This window comes from Linepithema humile, chromosome 2 (assembly GCF_040581485.1).
Source record: "Linepithema humile isolate Giens D197 chromosome 2, Lhum_UNIL_v1.0, whole genome shotgun sequence".
Classification (NCBI taxonomy): Eukaryota; Metazoa; Arthropoda; class Insecta; order Hymenoptera; family Formicidae; genus Linepithema; species Linepithema humile.
In genome coordinates, this window is record NC_090129.1 from 1,042,203 (window position 1) to 1,063,160 (window position 20,958).

General features: G+C 38.2%; 1 protein-coding gene across 13 annotated transcripts in view; it reads left to right on the plus strand.

Annotated features, from left to right (window-relative positions):
- rdgB (retinal degeneration B) overlaps positions 1–20,958 on the plus strand; it is a 37,080-nt gene that overhangs the window by 11,306 nt on the left and 4,816 nt on the right. For 3 of the 13 annotated variants that reach the window (XM_012376026.2, XM_012376027.2, XM_012376028.2), the window contains exons 2-21: positions 1,917–2,164; positions 2,792–3,128; positions 3,417–3,556; positions 3,682–3,799; positions 5,017–5,410; positions 5,975–6,147; positions 6,614–6,643; positions 7,204–7,308; positions 7,493–7,678; positions 7,865–8,027; positions 8,297–8,695; positions 8,917–9,203; positions 9,493–9,645; positions 9,790–10,049; positions 10,126–10,234; positions 10,476–10,632; positions 10,743–10,892; positions 11,013–11,193; positions 11,483–11,757; positions 16,968–20,674. In XM_012376026.2, coding sequence (XP_012231449.1) covers positions 2,087–2,164; positions 2,792–3,128; positions 3,417–3,556; positions 3,682–3,799; positions 5,017–5,410; positions 5,975–6,147; positions 6,614–6,643; positions 7,204–7,308; positions 7,493–7,678; positions 7,865–8,027; positions 8,297–8,695; positions 8,917–9,203; positions 9,493–9,645; positions 9,790–10,049; positions 10,126–10,234; positions 10,476–10,632; positions 10,743–10,892; positions 11,013–11,193; positions 11,483–11,757; positions 16,968–17,112 — 3,840 coding nt within the window. In that variant the 5' untranslated portion in view covers positions 1,917–2,086 and the 3' untranslated portion in view covers positions 17,113–20,674. Of the gene's footprint in view, positions 1–1,916; positions 2,165–2,791; positions 3,129–3,416; positions 3,557–3,681; positions 3,800–5,016; positions 5,411–5,974; positions 6,148–6,613; positions 6,644–7,203; positions 7,309–7,492; positions 7,679–7,864; positions 8,028–8,296; positions 8,696–8,916; positions 9,204–9,492; positions 9,646–9,789; positions 10,050–10,125; positions 10,235–10,475; positions 10,633–10,742; positions 10,893–11,012; positions 11,194–11,482; positions 11,758–12,828; positions 12,946–13,781; positions 14,008–16,967; positions 20,675–20,958 lie in introns of those variants that run through there. The other 10 variants (XM_067348811.1, XM_012376030.2, XM_067348813.1 and 7 more) reach the window with 9 other exon arrangements.

Genomic DNA, 20,958 nt, shown 5'->3' on the forward strand with positions numbered 1-20,958 from the left:
GATTTTGCTTGTGAAAAATATAGCATTGCATTGTTGCCGATTTTCAAAATTGTTTATGCTCGAAGAAATTAGTTGCAAAAATTGCTGGAGTGCCTTTTCATTGTAATTGACTATAGTCTATTTTATTTAAAGCTTATTTCTGCTTGGATTGATAATTCCGCTCGATTAAACATTTCAATATGTTATTCACGAGAAAGTTATAATCGCGAAGCCTTTTAATAATTATCTTCCTGAAAAGAAGCCGAGGATGTGATAAGCTCGTCCATTGAAAATCGCGCAGAACTGGAGCACGTCTTTTATCCCGCTTTTCACGCTAAGAGCAACAAACGAAATGAACTTGGAACTATTGATCAAAGTAATCATCGTGCGTTTGCCGTGAACGTGATCGAAAGTTTCCGAACTGGTGGTGCGACACGCGTGCTCTTGTGCAAGTCTCATGTATATTTGTTTCCCCGAAGTAAATATTCATTGAAACACAAAGACTCGCGAAAACATTTCTCTTAAAAACTATGCCGCGCACTGGTATCATGAATGATAACGTTCGCATGTTATCATCCGTCAACCGCTTCCGATCAGCAAAGAGTAAATAGACGTGCGGAATTTACAGCGCGACGATTAAAGTTTGCAATTGTGTGGGCGGTGTGCATGCGGGAGCGCGATCGTACTTTCGAGTTTCGAATATGCGGGGATCTTGCAGTGTGGATAATCTGTGCGCTGCTGCATAATTGCCGGTCGCTAATTTCGCGCGCAATGTAAAATTTAAACACGCACGAGCGTCGTCGGGGTCGAGCGGCGTATAAATAAACGTTTTGCGCAACGTTTTGTTTATTGCTTCTGCCTCGACGCGGAAACGCGGCTGTTGTGAATCAACCGCCGGAAATGTATTTGTAGATTGATGAAATGATTTTTTTTCCGTCTAAGAATTGGAGAAGCGCCGATTATATAAATAAAATATAACAGGGAATAGAAAATTGGCGAATTTCTGCGTGAAATTATAATGAACTTCAAACTCAATAATTCCGAGAGACTTGTTGCAAGATTTCGTAATTAATTAGCAGAAATAAAAGAGTACATTATTTATTACAGAAGTAAAAATAATTCAAGCGGGAAATAAAAATATTGGAATTTACAGGAATTCATATAATTATGAACGAGATAAATATTAGTTTTTGATTCGAGATTCGGAATACGAAAAGACAATGGTGATTCATCGATTGCAATTGCGAAAATGCAATTGGTGACACACAAACTTGAATCTTTTATTCCTCCAATTATTTTCTGTTAATGCTTACTTTTATGACTGAGCAGCACAATTGTGAATATTTCCAGCACAGTAAATATTCATGAGAAGGATATTTAGTAACTTGCGCAGCAGCTTGCGATACAATCGACGCCGTTTGTGTCTATCACAGCGATCTATCAAGAGATATTTCGCGACTAAGCACTTGTTGTAGAACCTAAGTCATGGAAATTCCAGCAGTTACTCAAATACAATAATAAAAGTTTATAATTTTTTAATTTTTTTATAGCAAACGATTCTCTTTGCGATTATTCCGCAGTCCATAAAATCTAATAGAGAGAAGAGAACTTTAGTTATCAGAATATCTGAATAATAATATAGAATAATCTAAAAATAGAGAAAAATTTGAGAAATTTAGTCAAGATTGAGATAAACAATTTCTTTTATCAGCAATATTTAGTAACGTTCCGGAAAATGATAGTAAAAAGCTACTTTATTTTGCCTCATTTTTGCCAGTTTCTTTTCGAACGCTCTCATTGTTAGGATTTGACTAAGAAAAATGTCAGAAAGATGAGCGAATTTTCGCTTGCGTAGCAGTCTCGGGTACCTTGCGTTGAAATTGTTCGATTATGGAACGAAACGCGACTATGGAGACATTCTCTTCCTCTCGTTGCAGAGGATTGCGCTTCACGACGTAAAATGGAGATATTACTCGTGATTCCCATCGAGAAGGCTCTCCGGAGATGTTGCGGAGACGTCGAACGCGACAGCGTCCGGTATCCTTGAAGGAGAGATGCACTTTGCGAAGATGCACGGGTGACAAAGCACAGGACAGGCCACGACAAAATGTTGATCAAGGAGTATCGCATACCGCTACCTCTCACGGTAGAGGAGTATCGAATCGCTCAGCTGTACATGATAGCGGTAATTATCGTTAATCAATTGCATTGACTTGTAGCGCGGAAAATCTGCGGTTTGACCATTTTACAGGATTTATTTATATTTTATGTTTTCTGTGAATCTAGCAAAAATATTTAAACGACTGTTGATCGCGTTAAACATTGCTGGAATCGTGAAATTCTCTAGTTTTTTTTTTACGAGATTTTCTTTTATTCGTTCTAACTTGCTTTCGTATTTGTGATTTTACATTATACGGAATTATATCGAATATTGCACATCAATTATCTATTAATAAATTATATATTTCAATTAATTATGTTATAATAATTATGTCATTAAAATAATAGTAATACATCAATAATATTAAATAATAATTATTCTCACGCGATTAACCGGTTATGAAACATATTACATATTGAAACGTTGATTCGTTATTTTCAGCAATGTGATATTATTTTTACTCTGCAATTGCGTACTTCGTAACTTCGATCATCTTATTTTCTTCTCTTGTCTTGTCTTTATATGTTTGCGCTCTTGCAAGCAAGCACCTGTAGGGAAAGGTTGTTTTCCCGCTCATAAAGATAAGGATAAAGATCTTGCGGTCAAGGACGAGTGCTTCTTAAGTGATCAATAACCCTATAATTCGCGCAGAAAAAATCTCGAGAGGAGAGCAAAGGCGCCGGTAGCGGCGTGGAGATCCTCGAGAATGAGCCGTACACCGACGGTCCGGGTGGCAGCGGGCAATACACACACAAGCTCTACCACGTGGGCAGTCACCTGCCAGGGTGGCTGAAGAGTCTGCTGCCCAAATCGGCGCTAATCACCAAGGAGGAGGCGTGGAACGCCTATCCGTACACCAAGACTCGCTTCACGTGCCCGTTCGTGGAGAAGTTCTACGTCGAAATAGAGACGTACTACTTCCCGGACGACGGCCACCAGGAGAATGTCTTCAATCTCAGCGGCAGTGATTACAGGAACAGGATCGTGGGTAAAGAGGAGATTCACTTGGACGAAATTATCTTCAATTCCGTCATAATTTAATTATAATTTTTAACCGCAATTCATAATTTACTCGACAGTCTGGAAAAAGTCATACTACTCTTTGCAATGTAAATGTGTTTATCGCGACGGTGCATGTTTAGATTCACTTAATTATTAGATGAATATTTCGGCTATCGTTTTCCAACGAAATTATAACGATTATTCGATTTGATATTCGAAAATAACGCGGCACCACGCTTGCTCACCGCTGACTCTGCAACGATCTGTTTCCAAGACGTGATCGACATCGTGAAGGATCAGCCGTACGGGGCCGATTATCTGAAGGAGGAGGATCCGAAGCTCTATGTGTCGGAGAAGAGCGGCAGGGGTCCGCTGGAGGATACGTGGCTTGAGGATTATTGGGCCGATGTGGAAGTATACATCCCCCTTATTCTTTATATTCTTTTTTTTTCTGTCTCTTTTTCTCTCTTGAAGAGTTTACACCTCTCCGCTTAAGTAGTTTTCACCGTTGATACATTAGCGATTCTCTCGCCGTCTAGGGAAAGCAACAGCCAACGCCGTCGGGAAAGTCACTAATGTGCGCGTACAAGCTATGCCGAGTAGAGTTCCGTTATTGGGGCATGCAAACGAAATTAGAAAAGTTCATACACGACGTAGGTTAGTACCGTACATGCTCACCTCTCTGCCTTATCTTGCCCTTTGGATGCCGGGCAATTGACATTAATGAGATTCTGATATTTTATCTCAAGTATAATCGCGTAATCGTCTCTCGATCGAGCCATTCGGTTTGGAGAAGATTACTTCCGACTAATTTTTTGGAGAAAAATTATCTCTGAGAAGATGTCGCATGCTCTTTTCTCCGTGATCAAAATTTGAAAAAGAACTTTGGCTTTTCTATTTTAAATATACACATGTTTTTCTTCATAGTGTGAATTAAGAATTTTCAATCTCTCTTTTCGTGCGCAAAATGTGTCAGAATTCGTGCACTTTGTCTGAACTATTGATACTAATTAGTGAGTGGAAACTTTTACTCTCAGCAATAAATTATGTGCGATTAAAAGGTAAGAAAATAAGAAAATTGTGAATTCAAAATGAATTTAGAATAATAATCTAATTCGGATTTATTTTAGAATATTAAAGAGTAAAAAAATTATAAAAAGAACATGACATAAAGTTATAAAAAAATTGCACGATCTCTGATATATTTTGTATATCGAAATTTATATTTATTCACTTTTCACGTTTTTAAATAACAGCAATGTTTCAATTCCAGTTTGCCGAATTTAACTTGAAAATATATTTAATATATTTAATTTTAAAATCAACTTTAGTTTTCATACAAAAAGCCCGGCAGCTAAAGGGTTAACTCTCTCGATCACGAATCTTTACTTTATTTAAAAAATCTTTAAGTTAAGACACTTTACAAACTGAATTATTAATCGAAAATCAATTATGAATTAAATTACGGTTTAAATACTCGCTGAGGAAAAGTTAATCAAATTTATTCCAGATTACAGGTTGCGATTTTACTGTTTTTTTTTCCTCAATATTTCTTCTGAATTCTGATATCATGGATATTTTAATTTCTTCTATATTTCTTATCTTATCTTTGTCTTTTAATTTTTATCTTTACGCTGGAGGAAGAAAAATTCTCTTTCAATCTTTTTCAAAAGTCTATTTTGTTGAATTAGCACGATTTAAGACTGTGTATTTGTTTATTGATTCACTCTTACTCCCGACTGTAGCGAGCGTCGCTGCTCGCTGTTGGAACATTTTTTTTCTCCCCGCGAACACAAGAGCTCGTGATCGAGAGGGTTAATTTTAACCGGCGCATCCGGTCGGCCGTGCGTGAGACGTATTAAGGTCGGTTCCAGCTCTGCGGAAGGTGATGGTGCGGGCGCACAGGCAGGCCTGGGCCTGGCAGGACGAGTGGATCGGTCTGACGATGGAAGACATCAGGGAGATCGAGCGGCAGACACAGCTTGCGCTGCAGCGGAAGATGGGCCTGAGCGATTCGACGGACGAGGAGCTCGACGGCGAGGGTCAGGAGACGGGCGCGACGGCGTCGGCGGCGACGAACGCCGCGTCGCAGAAGTCGGAGGCCGCCAAGACGCTGGCGGTCACTCTTGGCAGCATCGAGAAAAACGAGGATGCGCAGAGCCCGCCGTCCCTCAGGAAGCCGTCCGACATTCCCATCATCAACACCGCGGCTAGCTCCGAGGGCGAGATCAGCCCCGAGGACTCGCCGGTCGATCTCAACGAAATCAAGTAAGATTATTGCAACTGAGCTTACGCGTATTATCTGTAAAACGAACTTGAGTCTTTAGAACGCTCTTTGTTATCGCTTCAAATATATTTAGGAACATGTGTTTAGAGATAAGTTATGGTCCGATAAGTCGCGGTGCAATTGCAGAACAAAATATATACAATTTGTGTCATCAAAGCTGCCGTCACAAACGTATGAAATATATTTTTTTCTCCGTTCATTGATAGTTAAAAAAAAAAATTCTTTATTGCATATAAAAGGATTTATTTGATTGTGCATTTTTGCACGCCTGAAACGGTCCGTGTGGTGTTAAAACTCGATTACGCGATATCGACTGTATTGTGATATCAGGCACTAATATCGTCTTCATTGTGTGTTTTCTTAAAACGATAAGATATAATCACGAATGCCGAGCACACTTTGCTGACATTAGTAACTCGTGACTCGAACCGATTGCCACGGAGAAACGATAACAAAGTAATATAATAACGATTGTTTTCTTTTCAAGATGTAAATTTTATTCACATGGTTTTGGCGAATTTGACTAAATACGAGCTGCATTGTAGAACCGCGATCGCCGATGATAAAGCGAGCGCCAAAAAAGAGTGGAGGAAGAACGTATCCCTGCATTCGCCGAATTCCAACAAGAGCTTCGACATTCAAATCGCGAACTGGAGGATGGAGAGCATCGTGAGGGAGTCCGAGTCCGGCAGCGACGACGAGTTCTTCGACTGTCAAGGTAAGACCCGCGATGACGCATGGGCACGTGCCAGCATGCCTGTGATAATCTAGAGAAGACGTTGACGACACGTTTCGCTACAAATGAATGATAGCCAAATATTAATTCCGCGACACATTGCTTTCCATAATCGACTTTAACGAATTAACGGGCTCCGCGATGGATTCTAATAAATCTTGAACAATTTCTTCTTTCTTTACGTGTTCAAGTTTTATCAACGGCAGATCAGTCGGACAATTTATTACTTGAAGATACTCTGAATAATACGCGAATGTAAAATATGAATAATTCTCTTGCAAGAAATTTTTCTCGCAATCTGACGAATAGCGCTTGTTTTGTCCTTGTCAATTATGCGGAAGGAGTGTGTCCCGCGGCGATGCATAGATAACTGACGTAGTGAGGGCAGCATGTGCTGTGTTTTTTATGTGTATCCTCTTTGTTTTTTATGTCGCACTCCATACTGCAGCCGGGTTCATTATACCTGTTATACGCAAAGGTAGGACACGTAGAGCGTAGTAATCGAGATAAGTTGCGAGCGAAGGGAGGAGACGTCATATTTCATGTCGGATAGATCGGACTATTTGGCGCATACAAATCTTGCATCGACGTGACACGCGGCTAAAATTAGAATCGAGCATGAGAATCCGCGAAAAGGCTAACATGCCGCATGTGGCAGCATGGCTACGTAGAGTAAAGAGAATCGATTGACTTTAGCGGCAGAACTGACTCGTGTTGCACAGTTGGAGCTAGCTTTATATAGATATTACATTTAGATGAAACTTCTAATAACTTCTATATAATCTAGAGTACGAATCTTAATCGCAATTAAACTTCCATTTGTTCCATTTTCGAATTTTCTCGCAAGTTACATTATTAGAAAGGTTCTTCGTAGCATTGTTGAAAAATTGTTATTTCGTAAGATCGTGTTCGCTTTGAAACGTTTTATTATAGAATGATTACTATTGATCTATATATCACTTACCGAGTCCTGTTTCGAATCGCGATTAACCGGAGAGACACATTGCATAAGCAGTGTTAACGTTTCTGATTATACAGAGGACTTTGAAGATAGCTCTTCATTAGCTAAATGGAGTTCTTTGGATCTTCTAGCAGAAGGGGAGGACATGACTGTGCAGACACCATCCGCAGCGAACGAACAAGGTGCGTTAAAACAATATCCTCGTAATGATCAAAATATTGCAGAATTAAGTTATTCTGTCCACTAATTTTTTTTTTTTTTTTTTTATTTTAATTTAAACTAATTTCAAGTGTGGTAGAACATTTTGCGCGAGATTCAAGCCATTGTTTTCCTTCTTCTAGTAATAGGAATGTCGTGTATTTTCAGAAGATACAATATTTTCACCTTCATATCTGAAACGCGTCGTCAGCGAACGCAGCAGTAAGAGATTACAGATCACCACATCGGCCAGCATCGACGTGTCATGTCCAACATCCCCTCAGCATTCTCCCACGCATCAACCGTGCAAAATTACTGTTCTAATTATAGTGGTACACGGCGGCAGCGTTTTAGGTAAGACATCCTTTCTGATTCTTATAATAGATAGAAAAATTACACTGTTCGTATAAGTTCGATATATATATGTATTCTTTTTGCTACGAAATCAGATGATGAGAATTGGATTAAGGAGATCATTATATATATGTACATATATCGTAGGATCAGATTGATTTTGAATTTGACGTCTCTGTGTTTTAGACGCTAATGTCGATTTAACGGCGAAAAAGTCCGATATAACGACATTCCGTGGAGCCTTTGAATCCGTTATGAGACAACATTATCCAAGTATGGTTGGGCATGTGTCTGTTAAATTTGTCGCCTGTCCTTCCGTTTGCACCGAGGGCCTTGGAATTTTGTCAAGGTAATATCTTTGACATTTAAATCTACAAATGTCATCTACAAATGTTATCCATCATCACGAGATATTGGTCTAACAATTTCACATTCCAGACTATTTAATTGAAACAATTTTATTGCAACACAAAGCAGGATTTTTATTTTAATAAAACATTCTATATGAAAACGTTCGCTAAATTTTATTTTAATTTTTTTATTTGTTTTAGCGCTGGCAGTAATTGATTCTATCACGGAAAATTATTTTACTGCAATCTAATAATTTTTATTGTACAGCTTGAGTCCATACAGCTTCGATGTATCGCCTTCGTGTATGGACGCTCCGCAAGTGACGCACGATACCATTCCGATTGGCGCGATTCCACTGCTGGTGAGCTCGAGTTCCGACTATCAGGACGCGGTATCGCGTGTGGTGATGAATGCCAACCAGGTGTACCACGAATTCATCAAGAGCGACGAGGGCAAAGGTTTCATCGGACAAATTTGCTTCGTGGGCGACTCGGTAGGGTCGATCCTGACCTACGACGCCCTGTGCAGGGCGACGCAGCACTCAAGGCACAGCAGCGAAAACAGCATCCTGGAGGGCAGCGGTCAGCAGAGCAATGACAACGGTGGAAACGAAGACGGCAAGCATTTGTCCGCACCGTCTCCCAGAAGAAGGTCTTCCGGCACGAGGTAATCGACTGTGACTACGCTAACGATATCGAGTTGCAAGATAATTTGTTCATCGCTACAAAAGTGTTGATTAGTTCTCGTTTATTTGGGAAGTAGAGATCGCAAAGAAGGAATGAGAGCGGATTAAATGAAACTAAATATTTGAAAATTGTTTCAGTTATTTCTTATATTTTATGAAGCTCCTTATTTTACATCAAGTTGAATTAACGTGCAATTTGCAGTGACAATCCGCATCATACCAAGCTGGACTTCGAAGTGGGTGACTTTTTCACTTTCGGCAGTCCGCTCTCACTGGTCCTGGCTTACAGAAAGATTGCTGCATCCGCTGACAGGAACAGCTTCATACCCAGACCGTTAGTCAATCAGATGTACAATCTGTTTCATCCCACGGATCCCGTGGCTGCGAGATTGGAGCCTTTGATCTCGGCGAGGTTCTCGTTAATTCCGCCGGTCAACATCGCCCGATATCAAAAGTATCCGCTCGGCAACGGCCAGCCTTATCACTTGCGTGAGTGCATTAGGATATCTCAAAATATCCAAAAACTTTGAGATTTGACCGAAAAAAAATTGAAAGAAATCTCTACACATATATACAGATTTTTTGATAAACTGTCCGGATCTTTTGAATTGTAAAATTGCATTTTCTAATTGAAATGAATAATTTCAATATTATATCTATATTTTTTCTAGTTTAATAAATTTGCAGCAATTACGCTTAAAAATGATTTACACAATTCATGCGAACTTTGTTTTCATGTAGACGCAGCTGTGATGGCAGATTGTAAATTTGATTTCAGTGGAAACTATCCAGACGAACCCGCAGCTATTCGCTGACGGATTGAACGTTCCCAATATACAATTGTCGCATTTAAGAAGATTATCCGATATATCGCTTCAAAGTACAATGTCGGGCATTATCGATAATGTTCCTCTGCAGGCGGTGTCTGCCCGTAAGTGGAAATTATTTATTATATCGCTGTCTGCTCGCGCGCGACATCTAATGTCAATGATGCAGTTTTGTACAGAGATTTGAATTTATATTTTTAAGAGAAGCATCACCAAATTTGTCTAAAACATTTACTATCTCTTTTCAGTGACTCAAAAATGGTGGGGCACCAAAAGGCTAGATTACGCGCTTTACTGTCCAGAGGGTCTCGCTAATTTTCCTACAAACGCCTTGCCGCATCTCTTCCATGCTAGTTATTGGGAGTCTTCGGACGTGATCGCGTTTATTTTGAGGCAATTGGGCAGATTCGATTTGCCATTGCTTGGCAACGACGAGAAAGATCTCAGCTTCCGTCCAGGTCAACCCAGAGAAAAATGGAATAAAAAGCGTACCTCCGTTAAACTTAAGGTTTATTTCTTTGCTAATTCAAGCTTGATCTTAAGTGGTTGTTTAACGTGTTGCTAATGGCATAAATGTATTTCAGAATGTTGCTGCCAATCACAGAGCGAACGACGTCATCGTGAGGGAAGGCGCGCCACAAATACTAATCGCTAGGTTCATGTACAGTCCTATTGATATGATAACTTTAACAGGTATGAACGTAATTAAAGAGTAATTCTTTTGAGAATTAATTGACTTTTAGAAATAAACGGACAAAAATTTTTTTACAAGATGTCTTTTGTCGAAATTTAGTGTATAATTTAAATAACAATTTTATAGAGGTTAGGCATTTAATTTTGTTAAGATTAATGATACAGAGAAACAAATCACACTTTATTTTATATCGCTCAAAAAATATAAAATCTGTACGTAACATTTCTCATTCCATTGCAGGCGAGAAAGTGGATATCCACATTATGAAAGACGCACCGGCAGGCGAGTGGACATACATCTCCACCGAAGTAACTGACAAAAATGGTAGAGTAATATACAAAATACCAGATGACAAAGCGCTAGGCTACGGACTCTACCCAGTGAAGATGGTTGTAAGGTAATTTATTTCGAGACGAGCTTTTGTAACTAATTAAAACTATTTGAAATTGGCGTACCAAATTCTGGAAAAAAAATATTAATCTGAATATATGTGCGGTGTGTTCACAGGGGAGATCATACATCCGTAGATTTTTTCGTGGCTGTGATACCACCGAGAACCGAATGCGTGGTTTTTAGCATAGACGGCTCATTCGCCGCCAGTAGGTCGGTGAGCGGGAAAGATCCGAAAGTTTGGGCTGGTGCCGTCGACGTTGTGAGGTGAGGAATCATCCAGACAGTTCTGCAAACTCTTTTTAACTCTTCAAGTAGACGTGCGATTTCTTCACTAAAAAGATTAACGGACTGGGTAAAGTTTCTTCTTTATTGACGCTTGCGTAGGCATTGGCAAGAACTGGGTTACCTCATTATTTATATTACTGCGAGACCGGATATGCAGCAGCAGACAGTGGTTTCCTGGCTGTCGCAGCATAACTTTCCTCACGGTCTCGTCTCCTTTGCCGACGGCCTGTCCAGGGATCCGCTCGCTCACAAAGCCGCCTACTTGAATAAACTTGTGAAGGTTCGTAACAATAAGGACGGAGTCTAATATTATACATATGTGCAACTAACAATAGAAATAACAAATATTCATGTATGACATATTTTCAGCCAGCAAATTCTTTTTTGACAGATATTTGCCAGTTGCATGATAAAATTCATGATAGAAACAAAAATCGATAGACATTTACTTACGAATAGTTTTTTAATTTTGATTTTAAATTCTGTCCAATCTGTAATTCTTTCCACATTTCTTCAGTCTGTGTAATAGAATTCTGTGACACACTAACGATCAATTGTATGCCATTTAGGAGCACGGCATGCTAATCCATCAGGCGTATGGCAGCGAGAAGGACATCAGCGTGTACACGGCGATAAATCTGAAACCGAGCCAGATCTTCATTATCGGCAAGGTATCCAAGAAGCATCAAGTCCTGGCGACAATACTGTATGACGGCTATGCCGCTCATTTGAGCATGCTGCAGGCGCACGGGGGTTCGCGTCCTGCCCAGGGCAACGCGCGTATGGTGATTCCCAGAGGTCAGTTCGGCTTGCCGGGACAGAATCCCTCCCTGCGTCGACGAAGGTGAGTTTTCCATAACTGCACATTCTGACAATTTCCTAATGAAAAGTCTCCCACGCTTCGCTAAAGGATTAGATATTTTTTCGTCGGATTATGCTATCGTTCGTCACGTTGAAAGCGTCGTAGTTGTGCATTTACTGTGTTCTGGGGTCAGTTGCACCCGTAGTCACGATGATTGATTTCCGATTAAAGATCCCAATCGCTTCTGCTTATTTCGTATTATCCTCACATTATTTTTTTAATTCTGTAATTGCGATAATATAAATGTTAAACGCTTTTGTTTTTAAATTGTTACTCGAGTGCTATTGTGCTACATTTTTTTTTCAGCGACAATATAAATGTTGGGAAGCTTTTGTTCTTAAAACGTTGTTACCTTAATGCTATTGTGCTGAATTAAAAAGAAATTTTATCTTGTAACGAATAATCTAATAATGCGAAATCAAGTTATATTCAATTTTCTTTTTTATATAATGATTTACCAGAGGGTGGAAAAATAGGAGACAAATTCCATTATCTTAAATTGCTCAAGAACGATTTGACATTGGTGTAACTGACCTTTGAAGCCGCCACAAGAGAAAAATGCATCGCGAGAACAGGTTTATTCTCTCAACCCTCTGTTGCTTGATAGTATTTTCAACGCCATTTGAGAACTCTTTCTTTATAAAAATTTCTTTTGCTTCAATCATTTTTTTTATTAACATTATTGCGTTATCTTTGCTAAAAAATCAAATTGTCATTTAATCTAATAATTGTGCACACAAATTTGAGAAACAAAAAAATTTAAAGCAACCATTGCTCTGATTAAATTAGACAATCGATCAAAATTTATTCTACATTACATGATAGAAAAAAAAAACAGATGATAATTATGATATAAAAGTGACGTGAAATTTTAACACTCAACATCTCAGCGCAGATTAGATTCCTTCTCGCACATTTTTATTCAGACAAGAAAGGGTTGAGAAAGGACACCCTGTACGGCGATTGCGCGCGCGGAATAGCCGTAGCCGTTCAGCGTGGTACAAGTGTGTGTGTCCTCTGTATGTGTGAAATCGAGCACCGGCTATGTTCCAGTAACGACACAGCGGTGAACTCCCCGGCGCGCAACAGCGTCTACTTAAAGCGGAAAATCTACCTTAGTCACATCTAACACACGCCTATAATCTACGTACAATTTACTTACTCACATTGGTAATTATCTATAAACCGTCTACTGCTTACTCTTCGTCATAGGCGCCGATCGTTGTTCTCTGATTTGTGCCGATAAACACAATCGGCTGTCAATTATAAGATACTTTTACATTTACTGAATTGAATATTCAGCTTGAACTTATATATTGCGAACCAGAACTCGGCGCTTATGTTCTTCGCTTTTCCCTAAATCTCTCGTAGGTGTTACAGCGTTATCTTATTGGTAGAAAGATTTGTAATAATTTTCTTAAACGATTGTTTACTACTATTTTTTGATACGCAAAGAATATAGATGATATAATAATTGTAGAAATTTAGAAATTAAGAAAGTACAATTACATCCGCTTATTAAAACTATACCATACTTGCAACAATATTTGCATGAACATAAATTTAGACCATCATTTTCTTAATGATATTAAAATAAAATTAATTGGACCGACTTATCGGCACGAGCGTAGCAGCAGAGTTGTTCACAAGTTAAAACATACATCCAAATTATAACATTGAAAATAATTATTTGACAAATAATTATTACGCACATTAAACTTTTATTTATTTTTTATGCAAATTTAAGAATACATATCTAATCCTATATATTTATATGTAATAACCATAAATGTTAAAAATTGCAAATCTTTTACGGAAAGATTTTATTTCAAAGTTTCTATGTGCGTTGCATTACACAATATTTCACAAATAACAGATAACTGAGATAAATAAATGAAATTTTTCTACCATTAACGTGCGCAGCACCGACCACATCCCCACGCTGTCTAGTCAATAAAATGAGGAGGATTGCAGACCGAATTTCGTTGACCATCTCTTAATTGCAGGTACCTGCTATGAGGATATGTCGCGTTGTCAGCGTAGTTAAATATCACTCTGTCTCTATCTCTCACTCGGTGAAAAAGCTGTTGTCGCCATCCTGCGCTCAAACTTATTGTTTGTCTATCGGCTAGTACATATGTCTCCAGGATTTGTGGTTCAATCCGCTCTATGACTCGTCGCTCTCTAGATACGCCCGAGCAGTAGAGTCGTTTTCGTAAACCCTCCTCGAAACGAACCGGTCTCACTTTAGCGACGAAGGTAAACCGCCGTCTCACGTTCCGCTTGAAACTTGTTAGATGAGTGTTTTGTGTTATAAAATGCTAGATCCACCACGTAGATCGCTCGTGTCTACATGTGATGTCGTCTCTTATCCGATTGAATTTGGACGACAGCATTCTGCCTGAAGTTTTTAATCTGGCTAATCTCACAGCTTTAAATTCAAGCGTAGATCGTAGATTCACAGCTTGCAGTTGCTATATTGCAATTAGAGGACAGTTATATATATGTATACATTTTTTTTTTTTTTTTTTAATTCTGTAATCGACGCTTTAATCCTTTTAAGCTGGATGAAAACGTGATTTATGCAATTAATGTAAATCTTATAGAATAATATTAATATTGAATTTATAAATCTTATTTGATTATAATTTTAATGCATTTAAAATAATGGCCAATTTTAATTAAACATATCTATCTGCTTAATTTAGCTCTATTTAGCTCACATGAATAATATCTTAATTGAAAAAATTGTAATAGAATTTGCGAAACATCTTTTGACCACCGTGCTGAAATTTATATATAAATCAAGTAAAATTTAAGTAAGCAAAAAGATTAATCGAATATGGTTAACATAGTCGATCAGGCTGAATCGTTGTTTGTGTAAAAAGAGATCACGATAACACGAATGAGGATACGATAGATTTACAAGAGATGTGACACCATGCACGATTATTATACATGTGAATGTGCAAGTTTCGAGAATCCACGGACAAGCGCCGGCCTTATCATTCGATCATGCATACTGCGCTGCGCTAATCACAATACACGCGCGTTATAATTATTCTCGTCGCTCTGAGCGGTTCTGGTTCGTTCATGGCACTGCATTTCATAGGTGGCGGAATTTCGGGACAAACGATAGTGTACGCAAATAAGGGAAGCCGGCGAGAATTACCGAAAATATATCCAAATGTAAGATGGACTCCAGGCAGTTCAAGAAGATATTTTAATGTGTATTTAATATATATTCCACTGACTGTGGAAATGGATCATTTACTCAACTATGATTTGTTCTGTGAATTATCTCGTATAATTGTCTTACATAATTGTTATATGTTAATTGTTCTATACTTGTTAATTGTTTTGTCACCTCTAGAAAAAGAATCGTTTTGCCCTTTTCGCTCATCTACTTCTGGTTATAGTCATAGTGCTGGCAGCAAGTGAGAATGCAAGGACTAATTTATAAAATTGATTGCAGCTTGCCAAACTTTCGTCTAGTGAATTATTATTTCAGATGTGGAATTTCACATAATTACGTAATTACGCGAGAAAAAGTCTGCATTCCTTGAAATTTTACTTGTAATTACAAACCGGAGAGTGAAGGATTAATTGTAATTATCTTTATAAAGGCGCCTGCCAGGGCTATGCGGGTTATATTTAGAATTGAACAACAGAAGCTTCGCGACAGCTCTGAATTGTTTCGCTGTTTAGTTGAATGCTTAGTGCGATCCCACGCGTCATTCGAGGACGACAGATTGAAATGATCGTCTTGCTGTCATCTACGGGGCGGACAGGTGTCTTCCGTTTACATCCGGTTCATTATTCATTAACGCTTCACAGAGATGTTTACGTCACGCTTTCCAACAATACAATGTAAAACACGCCGCTTACCCACTGTGCTGTTTTCATTCATCCGCTTTCAATGGCGATCTGTACTCACTTCCCTCGTAAGTGGGGGACTTAAACGTCAATACGAAACACACAAAAAATTTATTCTACGCAGGATGCAGGACAAAATATGTAAAGAAAGGAAGTCCTCATCAAGTTTGCAAACAGCGTTATTTCCGTTGAAATTCGATATTTATCAGATATTGAAAGTTTAAAAGGTTTTAGCACGTTTTCAAAAAATTCAAGTTAATAGAATAATCCTTCTTTTATTTTATATAAATTTTCATGTATTTGTTTTAGAGTTTATTTAATTTTGAAAAGATTAAAATGTTCTAAATTAAATGAAATTTTTGTTGAAAAAAGGAAGAATTTTACATGTTTTTGGCTGCATTCTGCGGATTCCTGCATCTGTGGATATTATCTTATATATATATAGGGTGTCAAAAGAGGATGTGTGTGTTACCTGCAATGACAAACAGAAATATATACTGTGCATTGACAGACCGCAAATCATGAAATGGATCATTAATTGTTTTCAGCCTTAGGTGTGATAGAAAGAGGAATACATGCAGTATTGCGCTTTCATCCGAATGTGAAAAGAATAAGAAACATATATCACCGCTGCTTATTGCACACGTCGCACATCGCAAAAGCGAATTGCACACTGCCTGGAAAATAATCCAGTCAATAATTTTGCAGTGTTGTCGAATTATTATTTTATTGATTCGTGAATTTTTTAACTGACTGTTAATCGTCTTTCAATATTAATGTCACACATCGTTATTATTTGTACTTATGCCACTTTTAATGTTACAGATAAATTATTTTCTTTGATCTCTGCAATAATTTGACTTCCAGGACCGATTTACAATTCGTTTTTTTCTTCGCACCAGAACGATAGATTTTCAATTAGTGCGAATAGTTCCAAGAATGCAATATATGATGTCCGTCTAACAATTGCATTTCACGTACGGTCAATCGCGCTGGCTCGAATGACAATACGCTGAATGCACGAGTGGAAAATGTTCATCGAGCTGACGTCGAGAGAACGCGCCGTTTCAATCTTTTCTTTTCATTGTAAACTCGAAGCTAAAACGAGATAAAATTTCGTCTCCAACAAATGAATCGAGAATGCAATTCTCACAGTTAAAATAAATATATATATAAAATATTTCGTACAATAAATGTAAGACGATTTTTATAAAAATATATTTTATCTTTGATATTTTTTAAAAGATTGCTGCCGTTCTCCGATTGTCAGGAGGTGGAATTTCGCGACTGTTCATTAATTATTATCTATCCGACAGCTCTTTTAGGATGACGAAACGTGCGATCTCGCAACCACCCTTAGGCAAGGCACCCTTCCCGCTGGAGCGGTCCACGAGCGTGGGCCCGCCTGCATCGACGGCATCAACCAATGTTCAACAATCAGCATCAACCGAGAAACTCTGACGATTTGCACGCTGCCGCTCGTTCTTCGAATCCCGGCGGTAGCTCGTGAAGAAAGGACACGATTCCTGGTTCCGTAGTTCCTTCATTTTGTAAATCCTGATTTTGTACAATGCTCTTCACGCCGATAGATTTTCACGCTGTGAATCATGGTTTGTTTTACAGATTTGTGATCATTCCTGTGCTCTCTGTCCTTTGGTGACGTAGATATTACTGTCTTATTTCATGCTCCTTTCGCTGATTTGCGATTTTTATTTCTTTCAAACATTTTTATTCCTTTGTTTACTGTCCTTTTCAGATTATTCTACCAATATTAGTTTACAATAATTCTTTTCTTCAGATTTCGTTTCACACATTTATGTGGAGTTTCATAACGCCTGCACTCGCTAGATCCTTAATTCCGTGAATCCTTGTACAGCTCGTATTATTTTGTTATACAAAGAGTAGGGCGTGTTATTCCAATAAATAAATTTCTATTACGTGCGTGTGTGGTGCAAAGGAGACTTTCTTTTATATACTTTGCGTCATTTTTTGTATCCACAACTTACCAGCAATCTCACTCTCTTACGCTTACATGGAATGACGAATATTCGTGTATTCTCAGTTTCTTCGATTTACTTCAAGCGAGTGACGCAAAGGTATGAATGGAGAACGTCAATGGGATCTTGTTTAGTGGAATAATGCGTCGAGAATGAGATAACTTGTTGAAAACTGTTACCTGAGTCTCCCTGTTGTTATTAAGGAGAAGTAACGTAATATTACCTGTAACACTGACGCTTAGAGTTAATTAGCGTAAGATCTGTTAGTACTCTACTCAGTGCCAAACGTTAGAGAGAGACGTAATACGTAATGCTCTGCAAAGTCCGCGCCAAAGTTCTTTCAGGGCTACTTCCTCGCGTGGGATACTCATATCGCTCTGGCAGATGTAGTCGCGAAGCAAAAGGAGAGTGTGTCTCGTAAATCACGAAATCACAGGTGGTACTTGTTACACGCGATCCCACCCGTTTGACTTCACGATTTTATTTGTACCAAGGAGATCTTTCGACACCGTGATAATCAAACAAATATTTATTTATCCGCAAACACAGACTGAAGAAAATGCACGGCATATTCTATTAAATTAATCGATAAGGTGAATATATTTGTATTGAACAAAATACTAATTAAGATTTATTGGTAACTTTGAGAAAAAAATAACAAATGCGAATTATTTATAGCACGCGATAACGAATCAAGTAACAATACCGCATAATTTGAAATAATGAGAAAGGCATTTTTTACACGTTATTGTCTCTAAATTGATAGATTTCTTTTTTACTTGATATCTTTTCTTATAGGGCAGTGTTTCAGGAGTGTTTTTCTGAGAATATAACGCGTATATCGAGAAACGGCATTTAGCTGCGAAAGCGAGCGTGTGTCGTTGTTAATCATAAGACGAAGCATCGATATTTAGACGCGATAAGCGGTACAAAAACTACTTCTCTCTTATTACATATAGTCGCGTAAAGCTGTAGCTGGTGATGTAAATATGTTAGACGCTGTGTAAATAATTACGTTGCCCGCGTGGATCGTGTTAGAAATGAGATTATATTTACATGACTAGCTGCTGTAGGTGCTTCGTCGACGAAAAATGTGGCGAGAGAACTGTGCGCGTCGGAGCTGCACGAATTAATTTCGATTCCCGAGATACGGGATTCCATTTTCTTCCATTCCGATTTTACTCACAGATCTCGGAGGAGCTCTTGTAGAAATCTGATCGACGTTCATGGAAGAAAAGAAACGCTCACTCGTCTCAGCTCCGAATCGCACTGACGTGAGTGTGGGAACAGGAGTGACATAATCAATGGTACTTTATTACGCTTAAATCTATCACAATCAACGTTAGAAAGTGGTAAAATCTTTTCTATAGGCGCGATTCGATGTACACGGTGTCCCAAGTCACAATTATTCTTGCGGCGAACGTTATTTCACGCCGTCTTATGGTTGATCTTTTCGAGTGAAAATTTTATCAAGGATTCTATTTTTTTTTACAATATTTACTTTTTACGTGTTTCCAAGATATATTTGAATTTATAATCTCGATTATTGAGTGGTAAATTAATGGTTGCAGGTACAATTAATATTTTAATCCGCAGTTGTTTCATATTTTTATGTATACTCTTGTCATATATTTACGGGTATTTTTATATGTATATTTTAAATTTATTATTATCATTAATATTAACTTCTTCTTATAGATAGAGATAATAGAGCTGGGGAGGTTTAAATTTTCAGTTACGCGCGATTAGTAAATTACGGTGAAGCGAGTAATACGGCGGCGTTTCGCTAGCAATTCCCGTCGCTCTCGGGACATCTTGTAGAGCAGAATCAAGCGCGACGAGGGAGACGGAGATTAATTTGTTGCCATCGTGTGTCTCTCGATGATCCTCTCGCCGTGTTAATCTCCCGATCCTGACACAAGGAAGCATTACGTATTGCTCAAAACGCTATATTAGCTGTGGTACTTGCATTACGCGAGTTAACATTATCATTAACATTGACTGTTTGTATTGTTGTAATATGGCACGAGAAGAATAGCTCTATATATATAAATATATATATATATATATCTATATCTATAAATATAAATGAGAAAATTACGTATACATATACAAGTTGCGAACTTGGGGATATACATGATTGCATATGTACACATAATATGTATATATGTACTTCTACGGGATGTCCGTGAAATTCTGCGTCGGAAAGCGCTCTGTTCTCTCACATAGCGCAAAATCTTGCAGAAGCTGCAAAGTTTGCGCTGTACTGATTCAGTCTTCGGTGCAGCTTATCTGTTCTTCGAGTAATTTTGCATCGTTGTCGACGATGAAAGTTGCCCGAGAATAAAAAGGAGAAAAAGTGGACACGCGCTGTTGTCAGAAATTTCCTTTCTAATGCTTGAAACCGTAAAATTACGTATCAATATTCAATTGCTTTTAATTAGAGTTAAATAATTATTTTCAAATTGAAGGCTAAAGCTAATTGATTAGAACAAAAACTTGTTGATTGCGATTAAGTATGATCTAACAGCTCCATCCTGATCAATTCGGCGGAGATTTGTAAAAGATTTGTGGCGCAGGAAACATTAAATCACCCGCGGGACTGAATTGCAGCGATTTCTATGTGGCGCACGATTTGACGGACATCCTTTAGACACGTAAGCGACTGCAAGAGATATTTTACTTATATATTATATGGACGAACGATCACTATACTGACCGATAACGAGAGTTATATTTTTGTTAGCGTAACATAAAGTGACGTATTGTAATAAAAACTAATCGCAGATCATTGTTTTGTATTACGCGCTCTCGCTCTAGTGTGTAACAATTGTTTTATATATACATTTATGTATATAATAATGTTGACGACTGGTTCGACAGTTTATCTGAGATCGAACTCGCCGCAGCGAGCTACCCGTTTCTTTTCCTAGGTAAGGGAGATGAGGGAGATGACGCTTAGCGGACAAAACTGTATTCCACTTCCTTCATTGGATATTAATAAATGATATATCATTGTCGTTTAAGCCCCCCTCCCTTAATACTTGCTCTTCCCCGTTTCAGCAGATGCGCGAATCTCAATTTTGGCACTCTATTCGTTTATCATTACATTTCATTACACTCTTTTCAGCAAAAAATCTTCGAAATCTTAAACATAATAGTTTAAAAAAATATTCAATTCTTTCAGACTTTTCTTCCTTCTTTCGTCGAGTTTCTTTTTCTTTTCTGATGTCGTGAAGCTGCTGCGGTGAATAATTCTTGTGTGACGTGATAATTGTGATCTGGAAACGTAGAAATGATAACTTTGATG